Source organism: Schistocerca cancellata, chromosome 1, assembly GCF_023864275.1.
Source record: "Schistocerca cancellata isolate TAMUIC-IGC-003103 chromosome 1, iqSchCanc2.1, whole genome shotgun sequence".
NCBI classification, from domain to species: Eukaryota; Metazoa; Arthropoda; class Insecta; order Orthoptera; family Acrididae; genus Schistocerca; species Schistocerca cancellata.
Genome location: NC_064626.1, coordinates 710,434,626 through 710,448,125, shown reverse-complemented (window position 1 = coordinate 710,448,125; position 13,500 = coordinate 710,434,626). Strand labels below are relative to the sequence as shown.

The 13,500-nt window shown below is 36.1% G+C and overlaps 1 protein-coding gene across 1 annotated transcript in view; it reads left to right on the top strand.

The window, feature by feature from the left end:
• The window catches only part of LOC126096660 (proton-coupled amino acid transporter-like protein pathetic), a 177,939-nt gene extending 166,602 nt beyond the window's left edge, over window positions 1–11,337 (top strand). The window contains exon 8 of the mRNA XM_049910589.1: window positions 11,066–11,337. Within this exon, the coding sequence (XP_049766546.1) occupies window positions 11,066–11,337 (272 nt within the window). The remainder of the gene's footprint in view (window positions 1–11,065) is intronic.
• Window positions 11,338–13,500: the final 2,163 nt, after the last annotated feature.

The following is a 13,500-nucleotide window of genomic DNA, read 5'->3' as shown; positions in this document are numbered from 1 at the left end:
CTGTCATTTCTTGTTAACAATATTAGCTTATTCCAAAGAATAAGCAGCTTTCACTCAGTTCATACTCGGCAGAAATCAACCCTGCATTTGGATTAGACTTCCTTAACCCTTGTGCAGAAAGGTGTGCAGTATACTGGTACATCCATTTTCAACAAGCTGCCACTCAAATTCAAAAATCTTTGCAGTAATCCACTCACTTTCAAATCAAAACTGAAGAGTTTACTCGTGGGTCCCTCCTTCTATTCTGTCAAAGAGTTCTTTGAAAAATTAAGCTGATTCTTGTTGCATTGTTGATTGCATTTACTTAAACTTATGGATTGACTTTTTTCGGGTTCATAAATATTTTATTTTTATCTTTTATTTATTTTATGTTGTACTTTCATGTACTGAAACAGTCCATGATCTTGGAGATTTGCTTCTCAATTTGGTCCTAAGTAACTTGATGTATAAATAAATAAATAAATCCTTAGTTTTAGCATTTGCAATGAACTGAATATAGTTAGTCTCATAAAAGTGCAAGACTCCATTGATGTTAAACCATTTCATTAAATCACTAAGAATATTCTTAACAGATTCTTGAAGACCTTCACGTGTATGACCACCAATCATAATGTTGGTGACATCTGCAAAAATGGTATGAAAGCAGTGTAGCTTTATATATTGAGGTAGGTCATTTATAAATATGAGGAATTGTAAAAGACCAAGAATGAACCCTTGGGGCACTCCATATTTAATGGTTCTCGAATTAGATTAAACCAGGTCACTATGGATCTCATCACTACTATCTATTACTACTCTCTGCTTTCTACCTTTGAAGTATGATTCTAACCACTTATTTGCTATACCACTTATTCCTAACAGGTCTGCTTTCTATAACATGATTTGGTGGTTTGCAGTGTCAAAGGCTTTTGACAAGTCACAATATAATCTCATTGTTACCATTTTGTCATTAAGTGAATCCAGAATTTAATTTGTGAAAGCAAAAATTGCTTGTTCGGTTTACAGACGCTTTTGGAAAACAAACTGACTTTTCCTCAGAATGTTATATTTATCTAGAAGCTCCAAAATTCTCATATACATAAGCTTTTCTAGAAGAATTGAAAAAGCAGTTTAAAGAGAAACTGATCTGTAATTTGTGACTTCAGTTTTGTCAACTTTCTTGAAAAGGAATTTTACAACAGCATATTTGAGTCTGTCAGGCACAGTTCCTTGTTGGAAGGATACATTGAAAATGTGGCTAAGTACATCACTAATAGAAGCATAGCTCTGTTTCAGTAAATTATTATAGATATTATCTACCTCAGTGGAATACATATTATTAAGAGAGATGATTGTTCATTTACTATCAGATGCTGCGACAGGTCTGATATGAGTTTTACCTATATGTTTGAGTATAGTCTTTTGCATAAGACTCAGAACTCCATTAACAGAACCCTTACAGCCTGTCTGTTATGAAACTGACAAGAAGTGGTTGTTGAAAATGTTGGCTATGTTTTCAGGATTGTGTACTAGATTTCCTTCATCTTTAATTTTGAGTTCTTCAAAATTTCTTATGGTTTCCTTGTCTCCCTTCCAACATTATTCCAAATAATCTTAATTTTGTTATGAGAGTTATAAATTTCTGGCTTGTAATACAATACTTTTGATTTTTGTATTACTCTAACTGCAATGTAAAGTTCCCTCTTTCTTTTACATGATTGTTTAATTCCCTTTGTGATCCAGGGTTTGTTCGGTGATGTACCAGTATTGCTTCTAAAAATGTTTTTTGGAATACCTCTTCAAAGATGGCCGAGAACTCATTTATATCAAATTTAGCATTAACCTCCCCTGTATACTGGGATCCAGTCCATCAGGTTGAGTCTGTGTTTAAAGGCTTCCAGTGCAACACTGAACCGCGAGACCGCTACGGTCGCAGGTTCGAATCCTGCCTCGGGCATGGATGTGTGTGATGTCCTTAGGTTAGTTAGGTTTAACTAGTTCTAAGTTCTAGGGGACTAATGACCTCAGAAGTTGAGTCCCATAGTGCTCAGAGCCATTTGAACCATTTTGAAGTGCAACACTAGTTGTTGACCTAATATATTTCCAGGTGCAGATTAATTTCTTGAGGGGTGTACTGTCATTCAGAGTGAAGAGTTGTCCATCGTGGTCAGAGGGTCAATTCAAGCAAAGGTGACAGTGAAGTTACAGTGCCTACTTAAATCTATAAATATACTATCTATCAAAGTCTGACTCTCAGGTGTGATCCTAGTGGGAAAGTCCACTACTGGAATAAGGTTATATGAATTCATCAGAAGTTGTTTCTCTAATTTGATTATGTTTTCAGTTAAAAAGTCAACATTAAAATCCCGCAGAATTTTTAGAAAATAAAGTAGATAACAATAATTCTATTCGAACCAAAAAGACCCTAAAGTTAGCTCCAGATACCCTGTAAATAGCCAATATTATTATTGGGGAGCTATCTACTGTAACTTCTATTGGAGAGGCTTCCTATAGTTTTTCTCAACAGTATTTCTGTATATCTATATATCTCTTTGTCTTTAAATATGTCTGCTTGTGTCTGTATATGTGTGGATGGATATGTGTGTGTGTGCGAGTGTATACCCGTCCTTTTTACCCCCTAAGGTAAGTCTTTCCGCTCCCGGGACTGGAATGACTCCTTACCCTCTCCCTTAAAACCCACATCCTTTCGTCTTTCCCTCTCCTTCCCTCTTTCCTGATGAGGCAACAGTTTGTTGCGAAAGCTTGAATTTTGTGTGTATGTTTGTGTTCGTTTGTGTGTCTGTCGACCTGCCAGCACTTTCATTTGGTAAGTCACATCATCTTTGTTTTTAGATATATCTAAATATGATATTATTTTTAACAAAAATATCTAGATCACCTTTTTCATTTTTGTCCCTAGAGTAGTAGTTTGCAGTGTTGTAGAATCTAAATGTACTAAGTTAATGCCATTTGTGACATGATGTTCTGTAAAGCATAATATTTAAGCATTGTTTATACAATTTCTGTCATTTATATTAACTGATAGCTGATGTATTAACTGATAGCTGATCTGCTTTGCTGCTAAGTCCCCTAGTATTTTGATGAATGATATACAGGTTAGACTTGTTTCTAGAGGGTCACTTATCTTGGATGCTTCTTGTTCTTTGTATCTGCAGTTAAAAATTATTTCAGACACAATGGACACAATAGTTTCCATCTGCTTGCTGTTCCTTGTTGATTCTGCTTGGCTGTTGTGTTTACTTCTATTGCTGCTGGTACCTCTTTTTCTTCTACTGGTGATGTTATGCCTAAAACATTCTTTGTTTATTTGTTGAGTGTGGCTTGATCTTCCTGGTGAAGACCAAGTTGTGAAGTTATTTTTGGAGCTTGCAAAATTTGTGCTTCATTCACCTCCATCCTTATTGGCTTGGACCATTTCAAAATTTGCATCTGTCTTACTATTTTACTGTTACTTTCTGGCCTACTGGGTTTAAACCACTCCATAATTGATGGCTTTACTGTTTGCTGCTCGCCAAAAATACTTTGTGATTAGCATTCGATTGCCACTTGCCCTGGGTCCTTCATTGACCCATGAAATACAAGTAAATAATTTATCAGCAAGTAGCTCCTTTCCTGATGCATTTGAGCTGTATAGAACCTTCATTCCAACATGTTTATGTCTATAACATCAACATTCTGGAAATGAGTACATATTTCCATGAAACTCCTGTTGCGACTCTAATTTTGCAGTTCACACATGACCAACTTGGTAAATCATGATGTAGTGAGACATTCACGAGTACATTTGTATTGTACAGACCCTCTGTATACTCCTTCCATCTTTCAACTTCCCCATTTCTGCTTAGGACTGGTTTTCCATCTGAGCTGCTTCTCTTTTTTCCAAAGGTCCCTTTAATTTTCCTTTAGGTGGTATTTGTCTTTCCCCTAGTGAAATAAATGAGATAGCCTTGGTTTTGAATATAATAAGGGTGTTAGTTTTTGAGAGGAGAGAAGTGAAGCACAATTTGATTTTTACAACATGGCAACTGTAGCTAAATTTGCAGATGTAAAATAGTGGCAATCTGACAAGACTGAGATTGATTGTTAATGATTGTAAGGCAGTCTTCCCATTTTTGTTGTTACATTATACAATGTAATAGAATTAATGGTAGAAATGTTGTATGTTAAATTTATTTTCCACACAACTATCTTTAAATACCCTGTGAGGTAATAAATACATCAATGTAGAGAGTCAATAATGACCTCTTTTAGAAAATATGCAACTCGTTGTAGTAAGTAGAAAAAATCATATATTATTTCAATGATCTCAAGAAACATTAAGTATATTTTTGGTTGCCCTTTTCCATGTTTCCTTGTTCTTTATGTGTGAGAATTTTATTCTTTGTGTTTCTTGATTAGTCAAGTTGATGGTACCAGTTATGCTGGAATTCATTTTCTAAACTGAAGGAGAATACTTTCAAACAGGCATATTTTCATACAAAGTTGTTTTATTTTCAGTTGACTGTGGGAATGTGCATGAGAGTCGCAAAAGCTGGTATTTTTGTTGATGTATTGAATAGTTCTACTGAATTCTTTTACTACAAAATGTCTAATATTTCACTACACTGCCAATATGCATTTTATAAAAAGCATTAACCACAAATGATTTCAGTGCACCTCTAGTAACAATAATATTATTTTGGTACTTTTAAGATTTAATTTTGGAATGAACTACTACAAGTAATGCTTATGTTCACTTTAGATCATATGTTGAATCCTGATGATAAACTTCATCTCCCTTGTAGGAAGTGGGTTCTTTTGAAAGCAGACTGAAACATTGTTCTTGTAATCATTTGTCTTTATTTTGTTTCATGGCTCTGTTTTCAATTTCCCTTGCTTTACAAATTTCATTTCAGTATTTTTCACTTTTATAAAAAAAAATACATAAGAACTTAAGCACTGAATACTAAAGACAAAAAATGATTACCAAAGACTGAGATATGCTGACAGACTGAGACACTGAGACAGCAAACTCAATTGAACTTACAGGAACTGCTGCTGGCCCTTTTTTCACTTCTGTGCATATGCTAAAATTTGATTCCAGAAGCTACAAGAACAAAAACTTCTAGGATCATCAAAACTTGTCCAGTCAAAAATGAATTACAATAAGCATACACATATTTTGTAACTACAATTTAAATGCTATCAAAGGACAGTTTTTATTCTTTAAATTAAAATTTATGATGAAAATCTCAAAAACTGAAAGGTTTGTTAACATTATTATTTTTAATTATATTTCTTTGAATAAAATGTGTTCAACAGAACTAATTTCTTAGTTAGACTCACCAGATATGTCAGCTTAATTAAATACAGAACAATAAAATCCAGTTGGAACCTTATAAATAAAACTTCCACAATTTTATAGAACTACATGTTCCTGAGTAAGTGCCTTTCAGAATTTACCACAGAGTATACATACCTAAGGAGTGAGCATTTGGATGTGCAGAACAAGAATTCTGTCTGCGATATCTCCTGTAGCTCATGTCGCATGATTTTGGGACAGCACATTTTAGCCCATATGCCACATAGCATATTTTCAGTATTCTTACTTTGTTGCTTCAGAACTACTGTGAAACATTGTATACACAATTTACAGACATCTTAACAACATCAGGAACTGAAGCTGGCTTAAAGATATGAAGAGCTATGGTATTGTGCTTTTATACCATAGTTTGTAGCTCAGATTCCCCTTTATATATGTTTCTTCAGTAATGGGCTAAGAAGTGACAGCCAACCTTTTTTTTTTTTTTTTTTTTTTTTTTTTTTTATCTTTTCTGTTGCACTTATTCATATTGTGAACACTGTAGATGGCACTGAAGTGTCACAAAAAACAATGTATTTTGAACTATGAAATTGTTATAGTGAATTTTCTGTTTTTCCTCATTTACCCTTCTGCTTTTTATAGACATGTAAATTATCTATGATATTTTTTCTCCATCTCATCATAAAAGTGAAACCATACACTATGCACCAAATAAATAAATAAAAATATAAGATCAGTGCTCGAATTCTGGAGTAATAAAGAAGTGACAGCTTACAATATCTTTTTTAGGTTTTATATTGCAATGATTCATATTGTCAAATCTGTTGTAATTAAATATTCTACAATGACATTACATTGTAAATTGTCTGATGCAGTAATATTTAGATACACACAAGGGCTTGAGAACCTGCTTAAATGATAAGAAAGTAAACAGCTTGTCGTGTATAAACTTTATATGCATGTGAACATAGCACCAATATGTGAACACTCACTGACAGTTTACTCAAATTGATCTAGCACTTGTCTCATAAACACATGGCCTTAAAATTGCAGAAATTATTGCTACAATGCAAGACTTTATAATACCAAGGCTTGATATTTTTCAACATGTAAAGTGCCTCATGTCAATATGGCATTTGGTTATCACTCATTAGCCAGAACATTATGACCACCTACCTAATAGCTGGTGTGTCCACCTTTGGCATGAATAACAATGGCAACACATCATGGCATGGAACCAATGAGGCCTTGGTTGGTCACCAGAGGGAAGTGGCACCATATCTGCACACACATCACCTAATACCCATGAATTGTGTGGAATGGGGTAAATTCTGTGGAATGGTTTCGATGAGCTCTGATGTCATGTTCAATCACATCCCAGACGTGTTCAATTGAGTTGAGATGTGGTGAACTGAGAGGCAGGGGGAGGGGAGGGGTGGGGGGCAGCACATCAATTGGAACTCCCACCATGTTCCTTGAACCACTCCATCATACTCCTGGCCTTGCGATATGGTGCATTTCCTTGTTGAAAAATGTTACTGCTATTGGGAAACATGATCATCATGAAGGGTGTATGTGAACTGCAACCAGTGTATACTCCTTGGCCGTAATAGTGCCTTGCATGAGCTCCACTCAACCCATGGGTGCCCATGTGAATGTTCCCCATAGCATAAAGAGCCGTCCTTAGCTCATCTCTGTAGCTCATCTCTGTCCCGCAGTACAAGTGCCAAAGAATTGTTCCCCTAGAAGATGATGGATTCACAACCTCCCATCAGCATGATGAAGAATGTACCAGGATTCATCAGGCCATGAAACACACTGCCACTGTGCCAATGTTCAGTTCCAATGGCCTCATGCTCATTTCAGTCCTAGTTACCAAAGTAGTGTTGTTAATATTGGCACTTGCATGGGCTGTCAGCTGTGTAGACCCATTGCTAAGAGTGTTTGGTGTACTGTGTGTTCAGACACACTTGTACTCTGCCCAGCATAAAAGTCTGATGTTAGATCCACCACAATTCACTGCCTGTCCTGTTTTACCAGTCTGCCCAGCCTACAACATTTGACATCTGCAGTGAGGTGTGGCCCCCCGGCCCCACTATGGCTGGAAGTGGTTTCACATTGGTCCACCATGTGTTGAAGACATTCACTACAGCACTCCCACCAAGTTGTGGAGTTTCTGAAATGCTCATGCCTAGACTCTGGGCCATCACAATCTGCCATTGGTCAAACTCATATAGATCACATGCCTTCCCCATTTGACACACAGGCAGCATGCTCACTGATACTACATGCACTGTGCATGAGTCTGGCTAGCAATCATTCCTCGCCAGGTGACATTGCTATTGCCTGGATGGATTTATATCAATATTAGATTGGTGGTCATAATATTCTGGCTCATTAGTGTACATTTGTTGTACAAACCTATGAAAAGTAGCTGGCCCTTCTTTCATATAATTCTCTTTACATCTGCAGCAACAACAGTACTGCACCATAGCTGTTACTTAAATTCAAACATGTAAAAGCGTGTATTAAACAAGATGAATACATGTAATATTCAGCTTTTGCTATTACTATAAATTGTAGACAATCAGCATCATTCTAGCATGCTTACTGATACTATATGCACTGTGCATGAGTCTGACTAACAATCATTCCTCGCAAGGTGACATTGCAATTGCCTGGAGGGGTTTATATCAATAGTATGCCTTGATTTTGAAAAAGTGCGCAGTACACTATACTCATTCCATAGGTATACATTCCCTATGGAATGTACAAAGAAAAATTATGAAGGGGCTTACTAATTGTATCAATGTCTCTGTCTTTTATCTTCCCCTATACCAAAAGAAATGACGGGATGAGGAACATTTTGTGGAATTTAATATACTTAAATATTGTACAAAATAATAACCAAAAAAAATATTCTTGTTAATAGCTGTGTATTTTAAACCAATGGTTTCTTGATTTCATTACGTCTATTTTGTCACTATATGCTAGATAAAACAAAATAGGTTTTTCTAATATTGCAGCAATTGTAACACATGCCAAATAAGCAAGACTGTTTTGGTGCATATGGTCATTTTTATCTGCCTCATTTACATAGATGACATGACAGATCATGAAGTACCAGTATCAAATGTGTAAAAGTTTAACTGTTAGGAAATAGTTTCACATTTCTTTCATATGCTCCAGTTTCTCAAGCATGAAATCAAAATCATAGTAATACAAAAATGTTATATAAATCTGGAATCATCATATTCTTCCATGTAATTTGTGTAATGTCCCTGTTCCTTCTACTTCGTCATTCAAACAATTTTGTCATCATTAATTCTATAACTGTTCCTGCCAATGTCAAAACTTTTTATCTAGTTAACTGCACTAACCCTGCCAAAATCACTTGTTTAGTAATCCCACAGTTATTCTCTGGTTAGGCGTTATTACCTGTTTATACAATGCATTTCCATCACTGTTCCAAGAACAGAACTTTAGCGGCTAATAACCAGGGACTGTACAACTGGCCCCTAGTAGTGTAGCGACCTAGCAAAAATTTTCTGTCAAAATTTCATTTTCTTGGATACAATGAGAAGATTAATACTTAATCTTTCTTACCTGTTAGTCATTTATTTCCGTTCTAGTAGTCTGGATCCACAGATTTCACTAATAAGTGTAACAATGCTGATCATTCACACACCCAATCAGCCACATAAATAAACAGTATTGGCATTCACCCATTTGGGTTTATTCTACTCTGCTCATATAGCCCCATCCCTTTTAGTCTGCAGGAAAGTTTTTTTTTTTATTTCTAGATGTGACAGGAAGTCTCTTGTGGAGACATCATGTACGAGGTGCGGCTAAAAAAAAACCGGACTGATGCTGGAAAAAACATTTATTTACAATTATTTACAATTTCATGTTATCTCCTTCAATGTACTCTCCTCCTTGGTCTCTACACCGCTCCATACGAATTTTCCAGTGTTCATAGCAATGCTGCAGATCATTTTCGGTAAGTCCATACATTACTTCCGTCGCTTTTTCTTTTACTGCTTCAACAGTCTCAAATCTAGTTCCTTTCAAAGCTGACTTGACTTTAGGGAAAAGAAAAAAGTCACAGGGGGCCAAATCAGGTGAGTAGGGTGGATGATCTAAGATGGGAATGTTGTGTTTTGCCAAAAATGTCTTCACTGACAACGCACTGTGAGCTGGGGCATTGTCTTGGTGAAGGATCCATGACTCCACAAATCGTTCCGTTTTCTCCATACTCACTCACGTAGGGTAGCCAGGATGCTAATGTAGTAATGCTGATTCACTGTTTGTCCCTCTGGTACCCAATCAATGTGCACAATCCCTTTGATGTCAAAAAAAACAATCATCATTGCCTTGAATTTCGATTTTGACATTCGTGCTTTTTTTTGTCGTGGAGAACCAGGAGTTTTCCAATGCATCGATTGGCGTTTAGTTTCGGGATCGTAAGTAAAAAACCACGATTCATCGCAAGTAATAACATTTTGTAGGAAGGTGGGATCACTTTCAATGTTTTCCAGGATGTCAGAACAAATCATTCTTCGGCGTTCCTTCTGTTCAATTGTGAGACACTTTGGAACCATTTTTGAACACACTTTGTTGATGTTGAAACTTTCATGAAGAATCTGCCTAACACTTTCCTTGTCAACTCCTGTTAACTCAGACACTGCTCTGATTGTTAAACGGCGATCTTGTCGAACAAGTTTACCGATTTTTTCAATGTTTGCATCAGTTTTTGCTGACAATGGTCTGCCAGTGCGAGTGTCATCACTGGTGTCTTCGCGGCCATCTTTAAATCGTTTAAACCACTCAAACACTTGTGTTCGCGATAAACAATCATCGCCATACACTTGTTGTAACGTTTATAAACGTTTCACTTGCAGATTTTCCTAGTTTGAAACAAAATTTGATGTTAACACTCTGTTCTTTCTGTACACTCAACATTTTCCAACGCACAGACAAAACGTCAACTACTTAAAACAGACGACACAGGCAGACTGAGTGCAGGAGGCAGATGAAACTCGAGCAGTAGGCGGAGCGAGAGTCACGTGACAGGCCACGCAACTTTCAGCCTTATTGCATTCGTTTTATTGTTTCACCAGTACTAGTCCGGTTTTTTTCTAGCCACACCTCGTACACTATGCACACATTCAAAAATCAACTTATGTTTCTTTCAGATATCAACTTAGAATGTGTTCAATAATCAACAATCGATAGACCAATGTACACCAGATGCTAGGCGCTTTCTGAAACAAGGCATTTTCTTCAAGAATATGAATTCGGCATTCCTTAAAATTGCTGCCTGGAGCAGATACCCCAGTTTCCCCCCCTCCCCTCCCCCGTTCCCCAAGATACAGGACTGTTGTTCAGTAAAACTGAAGAACAGTCCCTTTTGAAAGTATCGGTTTCCCCATTTAGTTGTATTATATTAAATTTAGCTTGAGGGAGCACAAATAGTTTAAAGTGGTATAATGATAATGAATTATTACTTTAGTTTTTAGGCAATGATTCATTTTACAGTGCTCCACAACTCATTTCACATCACTGAATGTCCTCCTCCATAAATAGATCTATGAAACACAATTGTCAAATGAATGAATGAAAGGAAAGTGGTATGACTGATTCACTTATAGGATTCTGTGTGGCTAATGTGGCCATTGTAAATGAACTAAATTAAAATTTTGTTAGTACACAATCTAGAAATTTCGATTTATTATTTTAATTTCTGTTTTTGTTCTTTTCCAGTTGGTCTGGCAGTTGCAGTGCCCACAATAGGGCCATTCATTTCACTTATTGGTGCTCTTTGCATGTCTGTACTTGGTATCATGGTACCAGCACTTATTGAAGTTGTTACAGTCTGGGATAGTGGACTTGGACGTTTTAAATGGCTACTTTGGAAAAATGTGTTGGTGTGTGTATTTGGATTAATGGCACTTATGTTTGGTACCTATACCAGCATAGAAGACATTATTCTGGTGTATACAAGTGATGAGAAATTAAGGATTCTCCAAAACTGAAGAATGACTTCAACCACTTCAGAGATGAAGATAAGACATAATTCAAATGTTACATGCATCTGCAGAATATATATTGCAGTTTTTGGCGTGAGTGATATCCAATGAAACTAAAAGGATTTTACATTTATTTTTTTTAACTTGTGCAGTTTATGTCAAACATCAGTGATTGGTGTAAATGCAGTTTTGGAGCAGTATCAAAATTGCTATTCATTGATTTAATAAATAAGAAGAAAGGAGGACTAAGCACATAATAAGGGTGCTTGTGCATGAGATGCATTATTATTGAAATAAATGTAATAGTCGTCTATTTTTAAATGAAGTGATTTAAATGCAAAAGGATTTTTAATATCTCAAGTCTAGCTTATTTTAATATGCACAATTTTATAGTAATATACTGTTATGTTTTTAAAGAAAACACAGTTAAAATATTAATTCTTTTTAGCTGTTACACAAACATTCTCTTATCATACTACGTTTTGGTAAGAATCTAGAATATGAGTGTGCCATTATATAAAGTGTTCCACAGAGGAGTAGTGTCAGGGATTGTTATGAATGTGCAACTTCTGGTTCTAAGTGACCACTAAGAAACCAACAGACAGATGTGTTTCATAGCAATGTATTATATAATTGTTCCAAAACATAACTACAGTTCACACAATATATTCAGCAGAAAGTGTGGTTTTAATCCTAAAAGCTTTTAACTTCTGCTCAGCGTAGAAGACATTGTTCACGTGTATACAAGTGATGAGAAATTAAAGATTCTCCAAAACTGAAGAATGACTTCAACCACTTCAGAGATGGGTTAAGCATACAGAGTATGCAGCAGCATATAAGTCTGAGGTGCACTTTCACAAACAGAGAGAAAAATCTTGTACCTATACAGGTGAAAAATACTTGACATTATAACAGAAATCTTGGACGTATACTTTTCTGCTCCAAAGCTATATGGGAAATGGTTCTGGGATTATTGCACATTTAATAAATTATTTATTACCTCAGTTTGTTTATCAGTTCAGTATATATTTTTGTGAACTGCCACATATAACCTCTAAAATCTAGCATGGTCTTGTGGGACCTGATGGGTCATGGTCTGGAGGTTGAAATATTTAGAAGGACTTGGGGGCTACCCTGTGGAAAGTTCTTCAGGAATGAATGAGACCTCAGGACCTTATCTCACAATCCGGTGTGAGTTTGGTTGTGCTGTCTCTGATAGTGTTCAAGAAAACTGAGTAAGTATGAGGTATTCACATTTGTTCTCGAAGATCACGAAGATACTGAAACTATGTAGTTATCATTTCCAAGCTTGAAGTCTTCAGATATACACCACTAGTTTGTTTTCACTACAACAAAACTGTAGGTCCTCAGTACATAATTTCTCATTTATTGTGGGCTTTTATACTCATATTTACAGTTTCTCTGTCCAAGTCATTTTATTTGCTAATATTGTTCTAATGACCCAGTTACATGTTTTTACAAAGTTCTAACATATTTGAGCCTTATAAAGTACAATTTAGAATATGGGCTTAGTATTCACATATCATTAAATTAATATTTCAAGTAATTATATATACATCTACACGTATTTTTTTCGAAATTTTCCCGAATTTCTCCACCCTTTAACGTGTTTTGGCGGCAACACAACCACCTAACCTTTATGCACATCGTTGTCTACCTACACAAGTTCACCACAGGATCAACATAGCCCAGCTCTAACCAACACTTTTTTGCCTTTTTTCACCCCAGATCTCCATTTGCTTTCTAGTTCACCTTTATCTCTCCCCATATATTTTTATATTTATTTTTATTTTCATTTCAGCCTCATGTTACACTTTCCACCTTCTAATACCATGTCACCCTCACAACACCTCCACAACGACCCCATTAACTTTTATTTACATTCCCTCCGCAAACATGTCTTCGCCCTAGCCAGATTACACTCCCATATTTTATTTTCTCAGGCTTGTCTGACATTTGGCATCACCCCCAAAGGCCTCACACTTAAAGTTCCCATCTCTGGCTGCAACCCTTCTTTCCGTCAGTCCCTATACCAGTTCCAAACTGAACAATCCATTGCCCTCACCCACCTAATCCTTCACCTACACATCAACTTAGCCAATCAACACACCCGTCAACTCCTATCCTTAATAAAAGTCCTCAATCTTT